At 33.5% G+C, this 27,442-nt stretch overlaps 1 protein-coding gene across 1 annotated transcript; it reads left to right on the top strand.

The window, feature by feature from the left end:
• Positions 1-12,462: 12,462 nt before the first annotated feature.
• Positions 12,463-27,174, top strand: LOC149544917 (folylpolyglutamate synthase-like). Its single transcript, XM_089796023.1, has 5 exons — positions 12,463-12,522; positions 26,179-26,343; positions 26,460-26,511; positions 26,555-26,787; positions 27,024-27,174. The coding sequence occupies exons 1-5, from the start codon at positions 12,463-12,465 to the stop codon at positions 27,132-27,134; spliced, it is 621 nt and encodes a 206-aa protein (XP_089652149.1). The 3' UTR covers positions 27,135-27,174.
• Positions 27,175-27,442: the final 268 nt, after the last annotated feature.

Here is a 27,442-nt window from a genome sequence, read left to right as displayed (position 1 = left end):
TTAGTCAAAGAAGATCGCTTCCAAAATTTTAAAAAAATTGAATTGAACAATCCAAAACAATATAGGATAAGATGAATCATGATAAAAAAAGTAGCACCATATCCCCACAAAAAAGATAGCAAGAGGCCCAAGCCAAATAGGGGGGTTTCCAATTAACAAGCCTAATCTTCAGCTATCCAAATAAGGAGAGGAAGACCATACCAAGATAGATGATGAATCTTGAAGAAACAACCGAGTGATCAAACCCATAACAACATTTTTTGGGACCACCACAAGGCTCTTAGAACAAGATCACCCCATGAAAATGAAGGGCCTTGGTGAGGGGCATCTCCATCCAATATGAGAAACCCCCAATGTTATCAATATAAAAAAACTCTAATAAGAGAAGGGCCAACAAGATCCAAATCTAAACCAACCTTAAACCATGGAAAATTTTCCACCAACAAGACGCCCCAACCAACCTAGTCGGAAGCCATCAACTCCTTTCCACCCATACCCACTCCATTGTCTCCAAATATTAGGCTCAAAGGGGAGAATAAAACCTACCCTCTCATGCAGTCAGAGAAGCTTGCACTAGAAATGGGCTCTCCACCATTAGGGTGTAACCCGAAAGAGGGGAATTTCCTACAAGTAGTTGGTCCATAGAAGAAGAAAAGAGCCCAAATGAGATCCTTAATGTCTCCATCATCATCATCATCATCAGAATTTGCATCTCCTTCCCCAGGGATGTTTGCAGTCCTCACGCCTGCATTCAAAAATTGATGACCACCCAGGCTCCCTCCCGTCTGGCCTCCTTGATGATGAGGAGAATCATACATTGTTATTGAGTTATTTTCTTGATTCATGGGATAGCCTTGTAATGGTCATCATAAGTACTATGATCCAATTTAAAATTGATGTAGTTGTTTCACTTCTATTGGAGGAGATGTAGAGGAAATGTTCTAAGGTGGCTAAATAGACTCTTCCTATTCAAGACAAATTGAAGGACATAAGCAATAAATATATGAAGTATGAATATTCTAAAAATAATTCCAAAGTGAAATGTTGGATTTGTGGTGAGGCTGGTAATATCCAAAATGATTGCAAAGAGAAGAAGAAGATGGTGATGAAAAGCTCTTCCAATTTAAAGTCTTCTCAGAATGATGATGAAGATGCTAGCAGTGTTGTTTTGGCTAATCATTCATCTGATGATGGTTGGTTAGATTTGTTCAATCTTAATGTTTGTCATGATTCCATGTGTGACACAACACCACAATACAGATTGGGAGTAGTTGGCAATGATGTAGATGCCAAGTGTGACTTGACACCATAGTTTAGTGGGAGTAGTTGGCAGTGATGTTGGTTCTAATTTTTTTAGCAAAATATCTTCTATAGTATTGTAGACGTTGGAAGGTATCTTAAATCTTGATAAGGATCTTTTGACATTTGTTAAATTGCTAATTGGAGATGTTTATCTTCATGTGACTAAAGATGTTGACATCTTGAGGGCTCAATAGGGTCTTTGATAAAGTTGTGGATTATGTTTTTTGTTTGACATATTATGGTATGTTCAAATGTAATATCTTTGGTTGAGATGGTTTGGATCATGTTGTCATGTTTATGCTCTTGAGGCCATGGTTGGAACTTTGACATATATATATATATATATATATATATATATATATATAATGTATTGAGTATATTTATCACTTTATGGATGCTTCCAGATTTTTCTATGTTGCAATTGGAGTTGGCATGGATTAATCAATTATAGGTGTTTATGGATACTTAGAGATGATGGTGATATTGTGTTTTCTTTCTATTAGAGATGTATTTGTTGGAACGGTGCTCATACTAACATTGTTGGCATTTAGAGGTATATGCAGGACATAGTACATGGTTGGTTTGAAGTATTTATCTCTTTGGCCTTTGATCAGTTTCTAGGTATTCAATTTTACCTACATTGGTATGGGATTGGACTTTGTGATCATACACATAATGTGGGAGATGACATGGTGATTTCCTTATCTCATTCCTTTGTTGGTGATTTAGAATTTGGAAAAATTGTAGAGATTTGATGGAGATTATTTGTTCTTGCAAGTCATAGATGTATGGTTGATGTTCTTGATGCTACAAGGTTTTTATTTTATTTCTATGTGATGTTGAATGGATTCATATTAGGTGAACATTACCTATGTAGTGGGAGATACTTTGTGTATATGTGGAAGATAGTGTTTTGAGGCTTGAGACTATATGCTACATGTTATATATGTACATTGTTGATTTTAAATTCATGTTGTATACCTAGCTTGAATAGTGCTCATGGTCATGTTAAGTAACTCTATGGATATGAGTACGTACTTCATCAAGCAAGATATTATTGGAGTGTCGGAGTATGTATGGTGCTCATCGTAGGGTGAGATCATTATATGATGAGTCCAAAATACATTGGGGCATTATACAAATGTCTTGGTGAGGCAAGTATAGGTGAGTCCCACTATATAGTATGGATGACAACCTCTTGAAAGATAAAAAATACTTATAGTGAGGCATGGTACAATGAGACTAGTGGTGGAGCGGCACAAAAAAAATAGTATGATAAAGTTGGTACAATAGTGAAGTGGTTCAAATAGTAGTGAAGTTGATGCTAATATAATGAGGTCAATATGCTGAAGCAAGTTCAATGTCAATATCAATTTTTCTGGTATAGTGACAATTTTAGTATAGTAAGAGTTCCAATATGGTGCCATTACCATGTGGAGTATGAGTTCTAATGTACTAAGTCTATCAGATGATAATGATAAGTACAAAACCGATGAGGACAGTATGACATTTATAGTATGATGACATTGATGAAGCTAGTGCAAACATGATGACAAATGATGATATTTATGGAGTAGTGTCTATTATGGCACACAATTCTAATGTGACCAATGGTTGGGCTAATGGAATGTAAAGTGATAGTTGACATACTAAATTTCATAATGAATTGCAGAGTGTATAAATGTCTGTGGGATTTGTTAGGAATGGTAAGCTAATGTGGTGAAGGGTAGAGTATCAAAGTGGTGTAACATTAGGTTGACTATAAGGTAATTTGAGCTTGTCCAAATCCATTGATATTTATATTTAACTTTGGTTACTATGATAAAAAGAAGACACTTGGGTTCTTTGGTGGTGATTTTTTCCCACAAAGGTTTTCCACATAAAATCTAGTGTTTTTTTGTGTATCTTGCATTCTTGGTATTTTCTATGTTCTTGTTTCTTTTTCTTATCTCAATATTTTGAATTAGATTTAAACTCTTTATTGTTTCCCCTACAAATTTTGCATTACGAAGGCATTTTCGCATTATAGCTTTTCTTATATAATGCTCATTGGCATGTTTTGGGAAAAAAGGAAGATTTCATGTATACTAAAAAATGTTCAGGAAGGTATGGGCCTACCATGTGGAGGCTTTGGTGTGTGAATTTTTTTAGCACAAATTACTTTTCTAGTATCTAGTGAAATCTCTAGTGTGTATTAGGTAGAAAAAGTATATTTGTCATGAAAAAGTCATCATATACCATAATGAATTTGTCGTGCACATAAAAAATCCATAGGGAGTCCTTGGGGAAAATTTATTCTCTATGGCATGGGTCTAGTGACATTCCAAATTTTAGACTTTCTTTCAGTTCCTCTTCTTCTTTGATGGTCATTTCAATTTTTGAATGATGTGGAAGTCTATTTATACCACATTTATGGTTACATTGTACATGAAAGATTGAGTCAAATTTCTTTGTCCAGAGTTGTGTTGGAAGATCTATCCTCATATTTCTCATAGTTTATGATTGTTGTAATAGAAATGACAATCTTGTTTGGAGTGTTGTAATTGGTCTTAAAGAGAGCTTTCCAATGGTGCTACTTGTTCTTCTATTAGCATAAGGATCAAAGATAAATCATATATGACAATTTTTATCACTGAGCATGACCTAAAAGCTTTGGAGTCTCCAAAAATTGAACAAAGCATATATTGAGTCCAAAGAGTGCATATGGGAAGAAGTGGACAATAGTTTGAATATGCATTTAATCTCATGAAAATGTTTTTCTAAGGAAGATGAAGAAATAGAAAGTTTTCTTTGCTTCCATTTAAACTAAGAGGTAGACAGAGTGGAAGAGATTCCACATGAAACAAGAGACGCAAAGCGTCAAAGTTCCTATTAATAGGTTAATATTTTTGGAGTTGAGATTAGGTGATACTAAGAACTTGCTAAAATTTGAAATCATGGAAAAGATAGATTGACAATTCTATCTCTGATAAAAAAAACTAATGATCCTCTAAATTTTCACAACGGGAACTAATACCATTTGATGGTAATGTTGTGCATGAAAGTGAAAAAAAATGTCAAGATTGAAGTGCTTTAAAAAATAGTTTTGACCGATTTTCAAGGAATATATAACCAAAGTAAATTAATAATACTAATACAAACACAAATCATTTAATATTGAGACAAAGCTTATTTAAATGGGCATAACTTTGATTTATAGTGTAAAATATAATTTTGCATATTGTATTTTTCATAGTTAGTTCTTCCCTAATAGAATGACTGTCACATATACCTTTGCACAATTCCTTTTTTAGATTCTTCATTATCATATCCTTTAGAACTGATATCTATCTTCTTTGAATGACTTTAGTTGGCATTGAAGCACTCTGTTAAACTTTCACTCAAAAATGTGGAAGGCTTAAGTCATGATGAAATTAACTTGGATGGTATGATTTTATTTAGTCAAAGGAGTCATCGCCATCTAGTTCCAAGGTTGAGTCACATTTAATGACAAAATGCAATACCTCAACTATGATCCAAGCATTAATGGAATGCCTATATAGTGTTAGTGTAGTTTTTTATTTTTCCTATTTTGCTAGGTTTTTCCTACACTTTTAATAATCTCGCTTAGGTTAATAAAGCATGTCTTATTAGGTGAATGGTTGTGAGGTGTCACCTTCCTACATATGAGCATCCATTAGCTATCTTGGGAAGATACTTTGTTATCTTTAGTCCAATAGATGGTTGCTCCTCTTTGGTTGGTGTTGCCACCTCCTCCCTCTCCCTAGCCTATATAAGCATGCTACCTCGCTTGTATTTGCATCTCTTATTTTTGCATCCTCTTAATGCTATTTTGCTTCCAGCATTTGCATTACTCTCTTGGAGACCAACTCTATGATGCTATTTTGATTTTGTATCATTTGCATTCATAGTTTAGATATTTATTCTTTGCACTAGTTTTCTGGGTTATTAATCTTATTAGATTCTAACATATAGAAGATAAAGTTATAAATTGTTGTTACATTTGCATATAATTTCTTGTTTGAAATGATTTTTTTTATCACTATATCTTTCATATTTTATTATTGGTTGTCTTTGCATGTCATTTTTTATTCAAAGGTTATAGAAAGCATTACACAAGATTTTATAAGCTTCTTTCAAACATTTTGTAACTATATTTTTTCAAGACGATTTTAAAATAAATTGAAGTACATAATATTTTCATAGTTCATTTAAAGAATATGTAACTACTTTTGAAGAAAACTATATGTAAATTCTTTAAAGTGATATTTTATAGTCTAAAAGAATTGAAATATTTTAAACTTCATGCTAATCAGACTAAGTATTTATCAAGTAACTTTATTTGAAATAAATATAAAACATATAAATATTGTTGATACATTAATTTCTTACTTAATTCTCAATCTATAAAATCTAACTATAAAAATAAAAAATTGAAAGTTTAAATATTTTAAAATTATTTTCCAATCATTACTATTATTACTATTATGGATAAAATTTTAGTTAGTAGAGTACAGTGTGACATGTATGGTGGTTGGGCATGCCTATGTTTAATGAACGTAATGAAAGTTGTTATGAAATTTGATTCTAACAACGTATTTATTTTACATTAAATCAATATATGATCAATTTAAAGAGAAAAAAAATATTTGTAATAAAATTTAATTCTTTTCATTATAATAGCTACCATTTACCAATAGGAAAACAAATTAATATTTTTTATGTAAATTATTTAAGTACATATAAATTTTACAACTATACAAAATCCATACTAGTAGAGCTTTTTTCAAAGATTATTGATTACTTGCCTTTGGAGGAACTAATAATAATAAAATAGAATTATTGAATGGTTTTACACTTTAAGAACTATTAAGTCAAATAAATTCAAGTCTTATATCAAGCTTACCAAAGAAGTTAGGGTATAATAAGATACGATTAAAAGGTAAGTCCAAAGGTTGTTAGAGGTGAGTGTAGATCATGATTGACAAAATTGCACTTTTAACAATGAAGTTCACGAAAAATGACCGATATGAGAGTTTAAAAAAAAAACTAACTATTCTACATAAAAATTTGAATAGAAATTGAAATAAATTAAATGTAGTTTATGAAGTGGTATTATAAAATTTACTAAAAAAATATAGATTGCTTCACTCAACCTTCATATGAGAAAAACATATATATATATTTTAATATTTCAAAATATGTAGAGGACATCTACCAATGTGAATCATTTTTGTAAAATTTATTTTCAAGTAAATAGTTAGATGCAAATTTTCTAGGGCTTCAAAAAATATTGAAACTAATTTCCACCTAGCCTAATTTAGTGCAAAACATATAAAATTCATCTTTTTTCAACCTTTTGGATTTTAATGTGGAAATGTTTGAGAGTTTTTGATGGCTTCATTAGTCTATTGATTAACGTTTCTAAAATAGTATATATAGAAAATCAATAATTATTATTTTTACATTTGAAATGAAATATGTCTTATCTTGATTATTGACATTTTTTTGGAGATCTTTTTCAATTTTATCAAATTTAGATTAAAAAGTCACTAGCATGAAGGGCGAAGTCCAAAAAACCACCATAAATATCTAAGTGTGTGTGAGTTGTTAACTTTTCAAGTTTGACACCCCCAAGCCAAATCTCATAGCATTACAAAAACCAAAATATTTTTTCTTGTCATAAAAATAAATATTCATTTCTTGCAATTTAATATATATTAGTTATTATAATGTATGCATCCTTGTAATATAGATGTGTCATTTTGAGAATTTCATAATTATTTTATCATAATTATCTAACCACATTAGGGTAAAATGTAATAAACATGAAACATCCATAGATATGAACACCATAAATAAATCATATATGTCCATAATCATTACGTGTCATCATCAAAATCATACTCATCTAATGTGTTTGTAGGTATGTAGGTGCATGTAAACATAAAAAAATCATAAATATGAACATATATAAATCATACACATCCATAACAATCATGAGTCGTTATAAAAAAAATCATACTTATCCAATGTGTGTCTCTATGTTTGGTGGAATTGATGTCAACTTTCACATAGAGAAATTAGTAAAAGAGATGAAATTGATTGTTGAAGAAGATTTGAAGGACTAATGAGTGACGAAAAATATTTGAATAATTCAATGTAGAAAATAGTAGCTAGTGATCGATATGATTTTATGAGCGCTCAAAGGACAATAACTAATTGGTATTGATTTTTGATGTTGATTTTTAAGGTAGTATAATGTTTACGTAGAATATGGAAGCAAGATGGGTGGATAAAAACATGAAAAAAATATTTGAAGACCTTATGGGAGGATGATTTACATTCATTGCATGACACAATGATGGCATCTTGTAATTCTTGTTATAATGGTTGTATACTATGAATATTGTACTATCATATTTTCATGTCCTCTATTCTTTTGACAGAGATACAATGGAATGTTGTTTGATCATAAGTCATGATGTCAAGAAAAGATCTTGACAATTTATACTTTGCATTTTTTGGCATTGAAATTTAAGGTTTGTGGTTTGGTGGATATGGTCAAACGGGTTGTGCAGTGTTTCGCTTTAGTTTTTATTTTAATTTTTTTCCACAAAAAATATTTGTCATCATAGTTGTTATATTGTTCTATGTGTTAGCTCTTAGCTGACTAAATTATTTGTAATGACTAGATTTGAGTTTTATTGCACTACATACAATTTAAGACTAGGTTTAAAATAATTGTGTTCTAGCATATTGAGCTTCAAATGACACTATGTGCTTTGTAGAATGGTTTTATACTATGAATATTGCACTATCATGTTTTCATGTCCTCAACTATTCTTTTGACAAAGATATGATGTAGTGTTGGTTGATCCTAAGGCTTGTTGTCAAGAAAAGATTAGACATGCTCAATAAAAACTTTGCATTGTTTTGCATTGAAATCTAAGGTTTTTGGTTTGGTTGATGTGGTCAAATGATTCATGTAGTATTTCACTTTAGGTTTTTATTTTTTCCCCACAAGCTAAGATTTATTGTCACAAGTGTGATATTGTTTTATGTGTTAGCTCTTAGCTGACTCAATTATTTGTAGTGATTGGATTTGAGTTTTATTGTACTAGATATTGTTTAAGAAAAGAGTTAAGAGGTTAAGGATTATTATGGTGTAGCATGTTGGGCTTCATATAGTTTTTGTGTTTTGAAGAATATTTTTGAACTGAATGATGACTTCTTTTTTATGTCTTTCTATTTGCATCTAGATTTTGAGGATGTTACAATGTGTGTTCTTTAATTATATCACATGAAGAAGACTTATTATGATGAATTTGGGTCTCCTTTATATCTTGGCTTGGACCATATTGAATTTTTATTTCATTTTGGCCAACCTAGTGCTAACAATGTTTATAATTGTCATGGTTGACCTTGTTAATGTTTTTGGGACATGTGTGTGTGTGCATGCACATTTGTGTCACGAAAAGTGAATGAAATGTAGGCGTGTGACATGTGAGGTAATTGAAAAGTATGTGTGGATCAAATGAGAAGATTGAGTGATGCAACCCTTTCTTCAGACATGCAAAAAACACTTTTAGAAACACTGTATTTTCTAACTTGTTTAAATTAGATAAAAATAATTTCCTTACAACAAAAACATATGGAATAGTAAAATAAATGCATCTAGAATCAAAATTTACTTCCTAAAAATGATTCAAGCATAACTAATAATAAAAATAGAACATATTCAAAATTATTTAACAATACCATCACTAACTTCCTCTGATCTATGTATCCTCCTATTGCACTAAAGACTTGATGTAGGAGCATCTCGGGTCTTGAGAAATCCTGCATCAACCAAAAATGTATCTTGTTTTTTGTACTAGTCAATTATTCATGAAGTAGACATTTTTTTTGTTGGCATCATGTTATACGTAGTTAACATGATGATGAGGACCTATCCTTGATCCTCCTCCTAAGAGAGCACAAGATTTGATCATTTGTATTTCTCAAGTTGTGAGTCATTCTTTGTGGTCTCTATTTTGGCATATTCCCTTTTAGAAAGGTATGTTGTTTCATTTGGTGTGGTTTCTTATGTTAATGTGATGTATTGCAATGTTAGGAGCTGACTCCTAGGACATGTGTGGATTTTCCCTCAAGTGTGCATAGCCTTATGTTTTATTTAGCACCAATTTTGGTTTACTCTTCTTAAGTTGGACCTATAATGTAATTAAATATTTAACTAGCCGACTTGTGGCTTAGCTAGCTATATAAGAAACTTGGTTAGGGATAGAAGAGTCAGAGATAGTAGAGGATGAGATGAGATATTGAGAAGTAAATATAGGATGAAAACTTGGGTTCTAACTTCTAAACTCATTGTATATGGTCAAAACCTAGAAGGCCTCATAGTCGGGCATGTTGACATACTTCTTTTAATTATTACATCAGTGTGGTTTCCAAATGTTGAGCCTTATGTTCAATGTGTTACTTATTAATTACACCTAAGTAAATGTTTGGAATCTTTCCTTATGTACATTGCTTTGTATGTTGCTTCCATGTGTATCTTTGAGCATGACTTGTTGTATGTTTAAGTTGAGTTTTTCTACTTGAATATACCTTGCCCCTGTGTCAAGTGGTATCAAAGAGAGTTCTTTCTTATGGATTGGATCATGGGAAACCTTATTGGATTGGTTGTGGGGTGGAAGATTTGAGATCTGACCTATAACTTGCAAAAGGTTACGACCTTGTAGGAACTATTGTCAAGATGGTTCATGGTAGAGGAAATGTTGACAATGTTATAATGGATATTTTGAGGAAGATTGCAACCAGACTTGAAGTTGTGGAGAAATTATAGAGAAGAGGAGTACATCTTGAATATTTTAGTGATGAGGAAGAGGAAGTACCTAACCCTAATCCTAAGCTTGAAGTTAAACAAGATAAAGAAAGGCTTCTAAAAGTTTTATCTAGAGAAAATGCTAGACATGTTGTTGAAGTTTCTTGTTATGATGGAAAACTTGAGACTAATGTGGTATTGGATTGGATCTCTAAAATAGAAAATTATTTTGAGTATGAAGGTATTCCTAATAATAAAAGGGTTAATATAGTAGTTAGAAACTTGAAAGGTCATGCATCTCTTTGGTGGGATCATTTGCAAGTTGATAGACAGAAGAGAGGAAAGGAAAAGATCAAGACATGGATGAAAATTCTTGGAAAAATGAAGAAGAAGTTTCTCCCTATAGATTACCATGTTAGTTTGTTGAGGAAGATACAAAATTTGAATCAAAAGGACATGAGTGTGAAGGAATATACTGAGGAATTCTACAAACTAGATATCGGATATGGAAATGTGGAAGATGAAGTGGAAAAAGTGGCTAGATACCTGAATGGCCTGAGAATATCAATTCAAGATGATATTAACTATGTTAAGATGGATAGTGTGGAGGAAGCTTATCGATTTTCTTTGAAGGTTGAAGAAAGATCGATAAAGAAATATGATAAAAAAGAAAGAGGAAGAGATGGTAGATTTCAAAGAAGTAGAGGCAAAACTTATGGAGAAATTAGTAGATCTAACAATTCAATGAAAGATAAAGGAGAGAAGGATGAACATGCTAGTAAAAGAGGTAATTAGGGAGCTATACTGGTTACTCTAGGAATAAAAATAATGGAAAAAGGGAAGAAAGGTCTTGGTTTAAGGGTACTTGTTACAAATGTGGAGAAGAAGGTTACAGGGCTTTCAAATGTACTAACTCTGGAAAGAAAGTTGGAGGTAATAGCATAAAAACTTTGGCTTGTGAAGAATTTGATGAAACATCTAATGAACCTAAGAAGGGTGAAAACTTGGTGGTAAGAAGAGTCTTGTGGAAAGAAGAAATTGATGAAGAACCTATTCTGAGAAGAAGCTTATTAAAAACCAAATTTAAGATTGCTGGAAAATGTTGCAAAGTAATCATTGATAGTGGAAGTTCTGATAACTTGGCATCTAAAGGTCTAGTTAACAAACTGCATTTGCATAGGTTGAGACACCCTAAACCATACCATATTTATTAGATCCAGAAGGAGCATAAACTACTTGTAAGTGAGCAATTCCTTGTCAAATTTAAAATTGGGAATTATTAGGATGAAGTCTTGTGTGATATTATGCATATGGATTTTTGTCACGTTCTTTTTGGTAGACCTTGGTATTATGATAAAAAATCTTTACATGATGGGAGATTGAATTGATATACTATTTGGGTGAATGAGACAAAACAAATATTGTTACCTTTCCTAGAGAAGTTGAGCAAAAATCATTGTACTACAGTCAAAGTATGTTTACTTGAGGGTAATAAGTTTTCAAGAGAGATGAAATAACAAAATGTTTTCTATGTTTTGATTCCAAAGAAAAGTGAGAAACAAGATGAATTAGAACATGCACTTGAGATTGAACCTTTGCTAACAGAATTTCATGACACCATTTTTGATAATGTACCTAATGGTTTGCCTCCTATGAGAAGTATAAGTCATTCTATAGATTTGATATGTGGAGCTAGTTTACCTAATAAAGCACCACATAGGTTAACACCTAATGAGAAGATTGAGATGAATAGATAAGTGCAAGAATTGCTAGAGAAAAAATTGATTAGAGAAAGTTTGAGTCCATGTGTCGTACTTGTGGTAGTGGCACCTAAGAAGAATGGGGAATGGAGGATGCACACTAATTCAAGAGATATAATAGTAAAATAAAAATTTACTTTGCCTAGAATGGATGACATAATGGATAGTTTAAGTGGAGCAAACTATTTCACAAAGATTGATTTGAAAAGTGGGTATCACCATATTAGAATAAGAGAAAGAGACAAATGGAAGAATTCTTCTAAGACTAATGAAGGTTCCTATGAATGGATGGTTATGCCCTTTGGTATGGTTATGCCCTTTGGTATAACTTATGCACCTAGTAGTTTCATGAGGCTAATGAATGAATTTTTGAAAAGTTTCTTGGGTAAGTTTTTGATTGTATACCTTGATGACATTTTGATATTCAGTAAAAGTAAGAAAGATAACCTTGAACATTTCAGACAATTATTGTAGATATTGAAAGAGAAGTTGCTGATTAACTTAAAGAAATGTTCATTTATGAAAGAGGAGATAGTGTACCTTAGTTTTTAAATTTCAGATGATGGTTTAAAGATGGACCTTGAAAAGGTAAGAGTAATTATTGATTGGCTTACACCTGAGAATATTGGAGAGGTAAGATCATTTCATGGATTGGAAAGTTTTTATAAGAAGTTTATCTAGAATTTTAGTTATATTTGTAATGTTATGAATGAGACCATGAGAGGAGATAAAGGGGTTTCAAATGGACACATGGAGCACAAAAGAGTTTTGAAATATTGAAGCAAAAGATTATAGAATTGACTACAATTTCTTTGCTTGATTTCAATAAAGTTTTCAAAGTTGAATGTGATGCTAGTGGAAGTGAAATTGGAGCTATTTTGAGTCAACAAGGAAGGCATGTAGCTTTCTTTAGTGAAAATTTGAATGATGCTATGAGAAAATATTCAGTTTATGATCAAGAATTTCATGCTATGTTTCAATCTTTGAAGAAATGGAGACATTATCTAATGCCTACGAATTTTGTATTGTACATTGAACATTGGAGCTCTACAATATTTGGAAAGTCAGAATAAGTTGAATCAAAGACATATGAAGTGGGTTGGGTTCTTGAAAAGTTTTTTTTTTTCATTGAAGCATAAAAGTGGATAGTTAAACAAAGTTGTTGATGCACTGAGCCAAAGAAGAAATTTGTTGATAGAGATTAGAGTTGAGGTACTTGGCTTTGATGATTTGAAGTGTTTCTATGAGACTAATCTAGATTTTTTAGAACCTTGGAAAGTTTGTAAGGAATAGATAGTGAGTGATAAGTGGACTAATTATTTCATTCAAGAAGACATGTTGCTCAAAGGAATTTAGTTGTGCATACCTTGAGGATCTATGAGAGAGAACATAATAAAAGAGAAACATAGTGGTGGACTTGTTCGACTTTTTGGGATTGATAAAATTGTTAAAGTGAAATCTAAGAGATACTTTTGGCCACAAATTTACACGGATGTGCAACAAATGGTTAGAAGTTGCAAAATTTGTCAAGTAGCAAAAGAAACTAGTTAGAATGTGGGATTATATTCTCCTTTACCTGTACTTGATAGACCTTGGGAAGATGTGAGTGTGGACTTTGTTCTTGGGTTGCCTAGAACTTAGAAAGGTAATGATTCTATTTTGGTAGTGGTTGATAGATTTTCAAAGATGGTACATTTTATACCTTGTAAGAAGACCTCTAGTGCATTGTATGTAGCTAAGTTATTTTTCGAGGAAGTAGTAAGATTGCATGGTTTTCCTAAGACTATTGTTTCAAAAAGAGATGCTAACCTTACTAGCTATTTTGTTGTTATGTGGATCCTAATCAAACTTAGAGATTTATTTGGCATGATTTCTCCCCAGATTATTTCTACAAGAGTTTGGGGGCAGCACCTTAGGTATTCTTCTTGTTGAAGTACAAGGTGGGGTCAAGCAGCAATGCCCCCACGGGGCTTTTTAGGGGCATCGTCCTTAAAGCCAAAAATGACCTTATACTATAAAAGGTGTCAGCTGCATTTTTCTATTGGATGACTTATTCTAGCCCTAAATTTGTAAGTGACAAAAAGGTTATATAAAAGGGCTTAGGGTTAGGCATTTCATAATGTAATCATGGTGATATTGTAGTTTCTTGCAGCATTATTGAGTTGTAAGGGATTGTGGATTGTAATCACTAGATAATAATAATATTGGACTTGTTGTTGGTGGACATAGCCTAAGGATTGGGTGAACTACATTAAATCTTTGTGTCTTGCGTTCTCTTATGTGCGATCTATTTTTTTATTGGTTATATTTGCATGTAACTGTTATTTCTGCCAGTGGCTAATCCTAACATATTTTTGGAGAACACTTTCAAAAAAATGAATAGAATGTTGAAGTTTAGTTATACATCTCACCCTCATACAATTGGACAAACTAAAGTAGTGAATTTTTTATTGGGTAACAAGTACTAAGATGTTTAGTTAGAGATAAGCCTGCTAATTGGGATTTAGTTTTTGCATAGGTAGAGTTTCCATACAATAGTTCTATCAATAGAAGTACTAAGAAAATACCTTTTGAGATTGTTACTAGATTTCATCCTAAAGGAACCATATATTTAAGAGAATTACCTACTTAGAAAAGGAGTGTTGAAGCTAAGTACTTTACAATTTTCATAAAGACTTTACATGAGGAAGTTAAAAGAAATTTGGAAGACAATAATCATAAGTATAAATAGAGAGCTACTAAAAGGAAGAGACACAAATCTTTTGAAGTTGGTGATGAGGTAATGATTCATTTGAAGAAAAATAGATTTCTAGTTCATACCTACAGTAAGCTAAAAAAGAAGAATTTTGGACCTTGTTATATTTTGATAAGGTTTGACAATGGAAATGCCTATGAAGTGGAATTACAAGAAGATATGGATATATCACCTATATTTAAAATTTAAGATATCTTTTATTACTATGAATCAGAAGATGAGAATAACAATAACCTAGGTTATCCTAGAAGGTAGAAAGAAGACATTGAAAAGATTCTAAATAGAAGAGTAAGAAAGAGTACCAGAGGAAAGGATTACATGGAATACCTAGTTCAGTGGAAAGATATACTAGTTCAAGATAGTTCATGGATAACACTAGATGAGTTGGATCTTAATAATTTAGGTTAGAATATGAATAGTTCTTGATGTGGAAATCAGTTCTTTATTAACCTTAGGTGTCTAATGCAGGAGCATCTTGGTTCTTGATCAATCTTGCATCAACTAAAAATGTATCTTATTTTTTTTACCAATCTATTTTTCATGAGGTAGTTGTTTCTATTGTTGGTGTCATGTTATGCATGGTTAACATGGTGATGATGACCTATCCTTGATCCTCCTCCTAAGAGTGCAAGATTTGATCATTTGTATTTCTTGAGTTGTGAGTCATTCTTTGCAGTCTCTATTTTGGCATATTCCCTTCTAACGAGGTGTGTTCTTTCATTTGGAAAGGTTTCTTATGTTAATGTGACATGTTGCCAAGTTTTGAGATCACTCCTAGGATATGTGTGGATTCACCCTCAAGTGTGCATATCCTTATGTTTTATTTAGCACTTGTTTTTGTTTACTATTCTTAGGTTGGACCTATAATGTAATTACTCACTTGACTAGTAGACTTGTGGCTTAGATGGCTATATAAGAAGCTTGGTTAGAGGTAGAAGAGTGAGAGATAGTAGAGGATGAGATGAGATATTGAGAAGTAGGATATAATGGGAACTTGGATTCTAATTTCGTAAACTCATTGTATATGGCTAAAAACTAGAAGGCCTCATAGCCAGACATGTTGACAAGCTTATTTTAATTATTATACTAGTGTGGTTGCCAATTGTCGAGCCTTATGTTCAATGTGTTACTTATTAATTACACCCATGTAATCTTTCCTTATGTACATTGCTTTGTATGTTTCTTCCATGTGTAGATTAGAGCAAGGCTTGTTGTATGTTTAAGTTGAGTGTTTCTTCTTGAATGTACCTTACCCCTATGTCAAGACTCTTAAATTAATTCAATTGGCAACTAACTTCTAACCAAATATGAGACAATAGTTAACGAAGAAAGACTGGTCAAACCAATGGTTGCACATGTGGTTAAGACTTTAATTGAAGCCTATGGAATCCTAAAACAATCACTCCCCTATCAAAACATGGATGTTTGTTGGATTTAATGTTCTATGCCATCCTCCCCTTGTCTTGAAAAGGTTGAATATTCATGGCCTTTTGTATCCAGTTCAAAAGTAGGACCAACTTTTCTTTACTCAATCAATTTATATTCTAAGACTCAAAACTTATATAGATATAATAGACCTTCCCACTTAACAAAGTACATCTTGTAGCATTTAGATTAAGTAGTCACCAATTTAATATCTAATACTCATTTAATATGTTCTATTATATTTTTTGACAAGTGTTTTATCCAATCGTCATCTTTTGTCTCATTTTTATCATGTTCATCACTATCTTTAGTTTAGTATGAATGAACATTAAAAACAATAAAGATGGGACTAATGTCAAAGTCTTCTAACAATTCAATTTAATAAACATTGTCATTTATCCTCCTTGTAATTTAACATGGTCCAATTTTATTGGGCTTCAACTTATTGTAGGTACCTTGGGGGTACAATTCTTTGAGTAGATATCTTTCTACCATTTATCCTTCTTTAAAAATCTTCTTCTCCTATGAAAATCATCTTTCCTTTTGTATTTTTTAATCATAGATTGTAATTTGAGCCTAACTTGTTGATGTATCTCTTGAATAAGTTTTGATATGAAATGATGTAGCCCTTTTTTCAAACATGCAAAAATATCTGTGGGAAAAAAAAAAATTTATGTTGTGGTACAAGCATTGAACTATTGGAAGCACTATCTCCTACATAAGGAATTCATTTTGATGACTTACAACCAAGCCTTAAAGTACATAAATTTGCATGATGAGATGTCTTGTAAACATGCTAAATTGGCTTATTCTTTCAGGTGTATAGTTCTTTTATGCACCATAGGAGTGGTAAATACAATGTACTGATTGATGCTTTGAATAAAAGATGTCATTTACTAGTTGTAATGAGTCAAGGATTGATTGGTTTTGAAGAGATGAGGAGCGAATATGCAAATTATCCTCATTTTAGAACATCTTGGGACAAGAAAAAAAGTGATCTCACTTTGCAAAAAACAAAGATGTAATAGTTAGGTCATTAATAGTACAAGTGTTGTAATATTGAAGTTTGTTCATATAAATAAGCTTTGAACCAAGTAGTTTAAAAATAAGGGGAGAATGATGCAAATTGTCTCCTACAAGTGAGCAAGAACAATCAAATTGGTCCCCCAAAATCAAGAGACAAGTCTAAGCATATTTGATATGTTTAGTAATAGTAATTGCATGAACCAATGACAAGCAATTGTCTCATGATTAGTTAAAATAGATATTTGGCTTTTTGTTAGGAGTGTATCTTTGAAAGAAAAATAATATATGTTAGACTCTAGAATTGTAATGATGGGGGGCTAAATGATAGTTATAAAGGGACAAAAAATATGTAATCTTCTTGATATGTAAACAAAATTTTACCATGTTCAAAATCTTGTCACTATTGTATTTATTTTTATATTGGTTTATGTCTAATTCAAAATGTTCTTTAAGGTGTTTATTATTTTCTACATTAATGTCCATGATAAAGGGCACTCCCTCAATAACATAAACACATAACAAAAATAAAGAAATAAAAAGTTGCAAGAACATAAATTTGGCTTCTTATTATCTCCAAAATTATAGAAGAAGGAATTGACTATGGAGAGACATTTTCTCCTATTGCTAGATTGGATGGAGTAAGAACTCTACTTTCCTATTCTGCATACAAAAGTTTCAAAGCTTATCAAATGGGTGTTAAATCTGCATTTCTGAATGACATATTAAAGGAAAAAGTTTACATAGAAAACTTCGAAGGATTTTTTGATGTTAACAATAAGAACATGGTATGTACATTACACAAAGATTAATATGGTTTGAAACAAGCACCAAGAGCTTGGTAAGAGAGACTTCATAAGTATCTTGTGAAGATTGGATTTGAAAGGACTGACGATAACAATAATCTATAAATAAAGATAGAAAAAGACAAAGATATTTTGTTATCTGAAATTTTTGTTGATGATATCATATTTGGAGGTCAAGATGTTTTATGTAAGGCTTTTGCAAATAAAATGAAGCAAGAATTTGAGATGTCTATGTTTGGAGAGATCAAGTTTTTTGTGGGTTTGCATGTATATCAGATGAAATATGGTATATACATCAGTTAGTCAAAGTATGTCAAGGAAATAATGTAAACTTTTGGATTGGAGGATTCTAAACTAGTAAGTACACCTATGGTGATAGGACACAATGTCAAAGAATGATGATTTAGCTAAGGCGAATCAAACATTTTACAATTCTATGATTGGTAAATTACAATATGTAGTACGTAGCAGACCTAAAATTGCATTATCTGTAGGGATAGTTACAAGATTCTTTGCTAATCCCAGGGAGAATCATTTGATAGTTGTAAAGAGAATAATGAGATATCTGAAAGGAATAGAGTATGGTCTATACTATAAGAAAAATGATAAATTTGAATTAAGAGCCTATATTGATGTTGATCGGACTAGAAACATTGATGATAGAAAGAGCACCAGTGGAGGAGGATAGAGGCTAGTTACATGGACTAACATAAAACAAAAATTCACTTCACAATCTACTACTGAAGCTGAATATGTTGTTATTGTTGTAAATTGTACAAATATTATATGGATCAAACTAACACTCAAAGGTATGAATGAAGAGATCACAGAACCAATGACACTTTATTGTGATAATACAAGTGCTATAAATATATCAAAAAATCCTATGATGTACACAAAGACTAAGCACATTGCAATCATGTATCATTACTTGAGAGAATTAGTTCAACATAAAGAGGTGAAGATGGAATATGTTAACACAAAAGAACAAATTGTTGATATCTTCACAAAAGCATTAGTTAAGGATGTTCATGAGTATCTAAGAGGTAAATTAGGGGTGATACCCCTATCAAAGGCTGTCTAAGTAACAAAAGCAGTGCTCTGCATCAAACAAGCTGATTTTCATATGTTACAAATTGATGTAGTGGATCTTACTTTAGAGATGCCTAAAGTAATCAAAGAGTTGGAACTACAGATCAATCACAAGAAAGATGACAGAGGGAGAAACTAAAGAAGTTTTTATCTACATATTAAGATGTCATGTAATTCATCCAACAACTCATCTATCCTTGGAATGAGATATCTATTTTATTTTTTTTGTTCAACACACGATAGTCCACACACATGCACATTGTCTCATTCTTCTTTTTGACCAATACCACCAATGATGCGAAAGGTCTAGAACTAGGATAGATCCATCCTTTTTCTAGCAGTTCCCAAATCATCTTTTCAATCTCATCTTTGAACTTCTTGGGATGGCAATACAATATGGTTATGACCGGTTTGACTCCTGCTTCCAACTCAATTTTATGTTCAAACCCTCAATGCAGGGGTATGCCGGCTAGAATGTCTATAAAACCTTTATTGTGGTTGCTTAGAATCTTTTGGAGCTCATCATCCTAGAGAGGTGTCTGTTGCCCTTTTATAGGTTCTATCAAAACAAAACAATGTGCAGCCCAAGCAATGTGATGAAGTACTCCTCTAATACCACTAACAAAGGTACACCACCCTACCAACTCACAACCAAGAATGCAACAATATGAAGAAAAATTTATTATACTTGAAAATCCAATAGCAATTACAATAACATGTCTACAAGATCTCTCAAGATCCAATCCAAACCCAAGCTAGTCCAGATCCACACTCTGGTAGAAACCTCTAAGATCTCAACTTGTTCTCGCAAGCTACCAAGCAACCTCCTTGTTTCTAAACCGCAGCCACTAGCTCTTCTCCAACTTTATCCAAGATCCAAGTGTAAACTGCCTCACATTCAACGCTCTATCTACACACTCACAAGTCCATCACAATCCTACTGTAAACTACCTCACATTCGGCGCTCTGTCTACAGACTCAGGAAAGCTCACTCTTCACTTCCTCTTTCTCTTTCACACCTTCCAAATTTCTCACCTTCCAAATTTCACACATTCAAGCTTTTCCTTCCAAAGCTTCCACTTCTCAAGCTTCTCCTTGAGCTTTCACTTGAGCTTCTACTCCTCAAGCTACTCCTTGAGCTTCTACTCCTCAAGCTACTCCTTGAGCTTTTACCTTCCCAAGCTACTCCTTGAGCTTGATTAGAAATGCTCATATGCCTTGCTTAAATAAAAACTTACCACCCAATGCATGACTTATCCATAAGCTTCTAGAATTCCTCCACAACCTTCTACAACTTCCACAACCTTCTACATTATCCACAACTTTCTACAATATTCATAACTTTCTAGAATTCTACCCACACACCTCGATAAATGGAATGTCAACCATTTTTTTTTTTTTTTCTATTACGCCACCTATGCACCTCGAAAATAGAAATCTCCTTTTCCTTTTTTTTCTCCTTTTTATTTTTTTATTATTTTTCCTCTAATTTTCGTCACTTTCTCTCTCCTCCATAATTTTTTTTTTTCAACTTTTTGTTTTTTTTTTCCAATAATTTTCCCATGCAAGATGCTCCTGAATCAGACTCCCTCGGTAGATAGAAAAGTGCGTCCCACACTTTGATGCCAAAAGAAAGATCTACCACCATCTTCATCTTCACCAAAGGCTTCCACCTCAATAGGGACAACAAAACCACCATGCAAATCCTCCACACCAGCATCTCAACCATCCAATCATGCTCATTCCTAGGAACAAACTGAACATAATGCTTCAACAGAAAACTCTCATCCACATCAGTAACTAGTGAATTCACACCTGTAGCAACAAACCCCACATCAACAACCACATATAGATCTCCATCAACACATGCCAAATTCTCAACACCAGCAATCTCATTGCTCACAACAAGATGCTCTGCAATACATAACTCACCTCCAACTACAACTAGGTCATCCACGACCAAGTGCTCTATAACATACAAGTCACCACCAACATCAACTAGATCATCTACGACCAGTGCTCCGCAATATCCATGTTAGACTCAACCAATTGATCATGAAAACCAACATCTGTCCCAACATCAACAACATTACGAATATCTTTAGCAACAACCTCTAGTTTCTTTGCAAGTTCTGCATCAGGCTCCACAAACTGATCAGCAAAACCATCCTCTTCCACCTTGACCTTCTTAGCTTTAGCATCCAACCGAGAAAACATCTTAGAAAAATTCCTCTCCACTATATCATGGATTTTTGCAATCATCTTAGGGTCCAATCCTCTTGGAGCCATCTCCCAAGATCTTCGTAAACCCTCTGCAACAAATCCTTCCCACACTCCTTGTGACAACCTCGAATTGTTTGCAAGTTAGATCACAACCTGCCACCTCGCACGAATAATCAGAAACCACATCACAAGTCTAGGACAATGAATTTGCAATCCACCAACTCTCCACAATCATGCCTCAACAAGTTCAGTCTTCCATCTCTGCATCAATCGATCAATATGCATGTCCTCCCAAGGTTCTAGTGCAAACTGCCTCAGCTTCGGCGATCTGTTTACACGCTCACGAACTCCCATTCTAATAAAATTCACCCAACCAAGGTCCTGGTACAAACTGCCTCACACTTAGGCAATCTTCTTGTACACTCAGGAACTCCTACTCTGATAAACTTCACCCAACCAAGGTCCTGGTACAAACTGCCTCACACTTCGGTGATCTGCTTGTAAACTCAAGATCTCCTGCTTTGATACCACTTGATGAAGTACTCCTCTAATACCACTAATGAAGCTACACCACCCTACCAACTCACAACCAAGAATGCAACAATATGAAGACAATTTTATTATACTTGAAAATCCAATAGCAATTACAATAACATGTCTGCAAGATCTCTCAAGATCCAATCTAAACCCAAGCTAGTCCAGATCCACACTCTGGTAGAAACCTCTAAGATCTCAACTTGTGCTCGTAAGCTACCAAGCAACCTCCTTGTTTCTAAACTGCAGCCACTAGCTCTTCTCCAACTGTATCCAAGATCCAAGTGTAAACTGCCTCACATTCGGCGCTCTGTCTACACACTCACAAGTCCATCACAATCCTGTTGTAAACTGCCTCACATTCGGTGCTCTGTCTACAGACTCAAGAAAGCTCACTCTTCACTTCCTCTTTCTCTTTCACACCTTCCAACTTTCACACATTCAAGCTTTTCCTTCCAAAGCTTCCACTTCTCAAGCTTCTCCTTGAGCTTTCACTTGAGCTTCTACTCCTCAAGCTACTCCTTGAGCTTCTACTCCTCAAGCTACTCCTTGAGCTTTTACCTTCCCAAGCTACTCCTTGAGCTTGATTAGAAATGCTCATATGCCTTGCTTAAATAGGCACTTACCACCCAATGCATGACTTATCCATAAGCTTCTAGAATTCCTCCACAACCTTCTACAACTTCCACAACCTTCTACATTATCCACAACCTTCTACAATATTCATAACTTTCTAGAATTCTACCCACACACCTCGATAAATGGAATGACAACCATTTATTTTTATTTTATTTTTTATTACGCCACCTATGCACCTCGAAAATAGAAATCTCATTTTTCTTTTTTTTCTCTTTTTTATTTTATTATTATTTTTTCTCTAATTTTCATCACTTTCTCTCTCCTCCACAAATTTTTTTTTTTCAACTTTTTTTTTTCAATTTTTTTTTTTCTCAATAATTTTCCCATGCAAGATGCTCCTACATCACAATGTCATGACGCCAAAAAATTGCCTCCATTCGATGCGAAGAAACTTCTTTCGGATCCTCATTAGCCATTTCATAGAGAACAACCTTCTTCCCATCAACAACGAAAGTGAAATCCATCCATTTGAAACTCTAAGTGTATTCATAAAGTGTCTCCATCCATTGTATGCCTAGAATAACCTCCATGTTATCAAGGTCCACTATGAAGAAATCCTCAGTCACCGTGTGATTCACCATTGTGATACTTAGCTAAGGAACAAGGTGTGTGTCTCCATAGGTAGACCTCTTCACTTCACCAGAGATGAGTTTATGAAGTTTAGAGTAGCTTCGCTATCTAGCATCATCGTAGCCCTTTATCCCTGAAGGGTACCCCATAGACAAAAAATTGTACATCTCGGGCTACCAGCAAGGGAAATAGTTCTCCCTTGCTATACTAAAGTTGCAATTCTTTCTGTACGGTTCAGACTAACCATGTTGGTGTCATTGTGATGTTGGTTGTCTTCGATGAGCATTTCTTCCTGTTCATCCTCATCATTGGACACAACCTCAATGTAGTGTATTTTTCCTTTTCAAAGGTATCTATGGCCAAGTTCCCACGGTCCCTTGCAGTTGAAACATAATTTCTTCCTTCAAAGTTCTTGTTTGGCAACTTCGTCTAATGATGACTTCTTGAGTGAAGGTTTATTATCTTTGTCCCTCAGAAACATCGATACTTTGGGGTGTGAGTAACTTTGAGAGGATGATGATGTCATTCTCCGTTCCTTTTTAATAACTTCTGACAAAGTGGTAGGATTGAACCCTTTTATCCAACCTTTCAGTGGTTTTGTCAGTCTATCTATGAAGAGCACTATCGATCTTTTTTCTGGAATGTTTGTGACCAAAATAGAGAGTTTTTTAAATTTTGCAATGTATTGGTTGACCGATCAAGTTTGTCTCAGTTGTGCCAAATCTTTGAAATTGAGTTCCAGATCTTTATCGTCAAATCACTCTATCAATCTCTTAGTGAATTCCACATAAGTTGTTATTTGATAATGTCCCAATGTGATGGTGTCATAATGTCACCATTCATGCACAACTCCCTCCAAGTGCAGTGCCGCAAATTTGATTGCTTCTTCTTCTGGCATAGAATTTAGTTAGAAGTAGGTATCGGCCTTCATTACTCACGCTTGAGCAGATATGGATCCAAATCCATCAAATGGAGATAGATTCACTTTACTCAACTTTCTTTTGAGATCATTGTTAAAATATCTTCGATTTTTGCCTCCCGACTATCTCATTCTCAAATCTGCATAATCTTTGTAGGATATATCCTCCTCAAAATTCACATTCTTCTAGTCTTCTCTCAGTTGTTCTTCCATCTCTTCAAAGGTTGGTTATTTCGCTCTGTGTGGTGCTTGAAAAGATGGCATGAAAGGTCGAGAGCGTGTTGGATGAGGGTTTTTTTTACTGGACACCAAGTCCACACTGTGACCATTATGTTCTCTAGATATTTTATTGTCAGCCAACTTCTTGAGAGTCTCTTCCATGAGCCACTAAGTATCGATGATCTGTGCCTGATTCTTTGCAAGTTCTCTCAGTAGTTCCACGAGTTTGACAGTTGTTGGTTCTGGTTTGGCAGTCATTCTATCAACGGAATGGATTTTTTGTCTCTTCCAACTATAAACCCTCATTCAGTATTCATAGGTTGGCAGGATCGAAGTGCTCTGATACCACTGTAATGTTCTTGACCTCTGAATGGTGTCTGAAAGCAACTCAAACAATACTATGCAGTATGGAATATGTGCACGAAAATGGAAGTAGGGTAGAAGAGTGAAATTGACACTGTATGGTGAGAGTGAAGGGAGATGTCGGACAAGGCCGTACAGTATACTCAATAGTCATACAGTAGGAGTAATGAGAGAGGTCGTACAAACTCCACCTGATGGTTGTACGATATAAGGACAAAAAACTACAAGACTGAGGGTGTAGATGTCTCACAGTAGGCAAATGGAAGGTTGTACTGTGTGACTGGGCTAATGTATGGTGTGGGAGGAAGTAGGACCGTACAGTATGATTGATTTGATGTATGGTGAGGGAGGAGAACGTAGTGTACATCAAGTCGTATGGTGGGTCGTACGATGGGAGATTAACAAGAAGGTCATATGATGGGAGCCTAACTAAATCGTACAGTGTCTGATGGAGTTGGTTGTATGCTATAATGAGGTCATATAGTTGAGAATTTGGGGGTTGTTCGATTTGAAGACTATGCAATTTGTTGAATGGAAGTTTTCACTGGGTGATGTATGGAGTTGGAGAGTATAGAAATGTATACAACTAAATGTATAGAATATGCAGAGAAAAACACAAATATTTGCCACAGATTTCATTCAAGAGAGTTAGATCACATCAAACACAATGATTTCTCCAATTCGCAATATGATGGTACTCTGATTTGCCAAATCTGAGTGAAGTATTATAGGCGATGGAATAAGCTGAGGGTTGAATCTCACCAAAATAAAAAACAAACCAAATAGGGAAGATCTTTCACTTTCAAAATGGTGAACAACAAAGAATCCTAATAGGAATTCATAGTATAGAAAATATAGTCCAAATTGCATATATAAAAACTAACTCTAAATCATGCTTAAATACTCATTGGAGAAAACTTTTCGAGGGTGTATAAAGATAGCCGACGGTGACACAAACTACAAAAACAAAATAAAAATGAGTCTAAGATACCTTAGATCAATTGGTCCATTACAATAGTTTGCTAAATGATTTATTTTATAATAGAAACATTACAAGAAGACTCTTGGTTGCATTTCTCCAACTCAACTCATAGCTGTAATTCCATTTGGGTGCCATTACCCCTGCAATATCATTTAGGTTCCTCACTACAGCTCTAAATTTATCTTAGATTTGATATTTACAACTGATATTTATTGCATATATTAATAAATTAAAGAAGACACTCTAAGTTTGGCATTTGCAAGTACTTAGATTACCTTTCATGTATAGTTTTCATTTTCAAAAGATCAAAAAGCATACATTTCAAGCAATCAAAGAGGTGTTTAAAGTTAAACATTGCAAAAACCAAACAAGAATCAGGACACCCAAATATTGAAACAATTCAGAGTTTATCAGAGTTGGAATCTGCACGGATTCTTGCAACATCAAGTTTATTTAACATGTCGTTTCTTTTTACACAATAAATTCAGTTGTTTTCATCCTTCAAAACTTTAGATTTCCACTGTTCATGTAAATTTGTTTTTTTTGAGTTCTATTGCGTAAATTTTTATTTTTTCTAACATCAATATTTTAGATCATACTACATGATCCCTCATCAGAATGCATGAGAGTTAAGAAACAGTAAGATGTGAGTTATAGGATATTTTCATCCTATAAATTTTTCAATTTGTTTTTCTGTGGCTTTCGTAACATTTTTTAATGTTCTATTTGAATGATGCAGATTTCTCTTCAAGTAGCACTGCCATTGAGGATTTCAAGTCTAGGTGGTTTTAACCTAGGATTGGCCGGGGATCATCAATACATAAATGCAGGACTGGCCGTTGCCCTTTGTCATGCTTGGCTTAGTAGAACCGGGCATTCTAAAGATTTTGATCTTCCTGAGAATGTCTGTCGATGCTTATTATTTGCAATTATTTGTTTCTCTGTTTAAAAATATGGTTTAGTTTGAAGTTGTAAATGGAAGCCCCTTGATTAACATGGGTTAGGATGTTTATGTTCCAGATAGATGATGGAAGTTTTCCAGAGCCAATCATTAAAGGTCTCGCAATGACCAGTTTTCCAGGTCGTGGACAAATTATTCTTGATCCCAATGTAAGATGCTAAAAATGTTTATTCTAGCGACTTGATTTTCTATTTGGATGGAGCACACACTCCAGAAAGCATGGAAGCATGTGCCATTTGGTTTTTACAAGCTATAAAGGACAATACACAGTCAATTACGCAAGTTAAGGGAATGCCCAATTTAATCCAAAATGACCATCACCAACTATCATCAGACTTTGACCAAAAGAACTATGGCAGCGGAAAGTATAGGAAGAATACAAAGCAGGTCAGTAGTACCTTCATAGTATGAAATCTTGTAGTGGTGAGTATTTAAGTTTTATGTAAATCAGATTCAAATTTTGAGCAAAAGAACTATGGCAGCGGAAAGTGTAGGAAGGATACAAAGCAGGTCAGTATTACCTACGTAGAATTAAATCTTGTAGTGGTGAGTATTTAAGTTTTATGTAAATTAGATTGCAAGTTTGTTTATGGTGCTGAAACTATCATAGTATTTGCTTGCAGATTCTAATATTTAATTGTATGGCCAAAAGGGACCCACAACTACTACTTCCTCGTCTTGTTGATACATGTGCTCTACATGGTACTGTATTTCAGATGGGAATTCCATACTGACTGAATATGTTTTTATATTTCTTGGATGAAGTTCATTGCCACAAAAATAGGATTTGGGAATGAAGTATACTATTGTGCATTTTGATATTTGATTCTTATCCATGTATCTATACACTCTCCCCACCCCCTCACTCTCTCTATATCCTTTATTATTTATCTATCACTCTAACTATTATTTCCTATACAAAATAAAAAATTTAACTATTTAAAATCAGTAATTTAAAATTATCTTTATCTCATCATATCTATCTTGTCTCTCCATCTTACTCTATATTTCTATATCTCCTTTTTTCATATATCCATATATC

This window comes from Cupressus sempervirens, chromosome 8 (assembly GCF_028749045.1).
Source record: "Cupressus sempervirens isolate cs-2001-9-10 chromosome 8, ASM2874904v1, whole genome shotgun sequence".
In the NCBI taxonomy this organism is placed as follows: Eukaryota; Viridiplantae; Streptophyta; class Pinopsida; order Cupressales; family Cupressaceae; genus Cupressus; species Cupressus sempervirens.
This window is presented reverse-complemented; position numbering and strand designations above follow the sequence as displayed.

Coding starts and splice junctions, on each gene's coding strand:
- LOC149544917 (XM_089796023.1), top strand. CDS start 12,463: ATGGACCTTGAAAAGGTAAGAGTAATTATTGATTGGCTTACACCTGAG. Junction 12,523..26,178: donor CACCTGAGAATATTGGAGAG/GTAAGATCATTT, acceptor TGAATGATGCAG/ATTTCTCTTCAAGTAGCACT. Junction 26,788..27,023: donor ATAGGAAGAATACAAAGCAG/GTCAGTAGTACC, acceptor ATTTGCTTGCAG/ATTCTAATATTTAATTGTAT.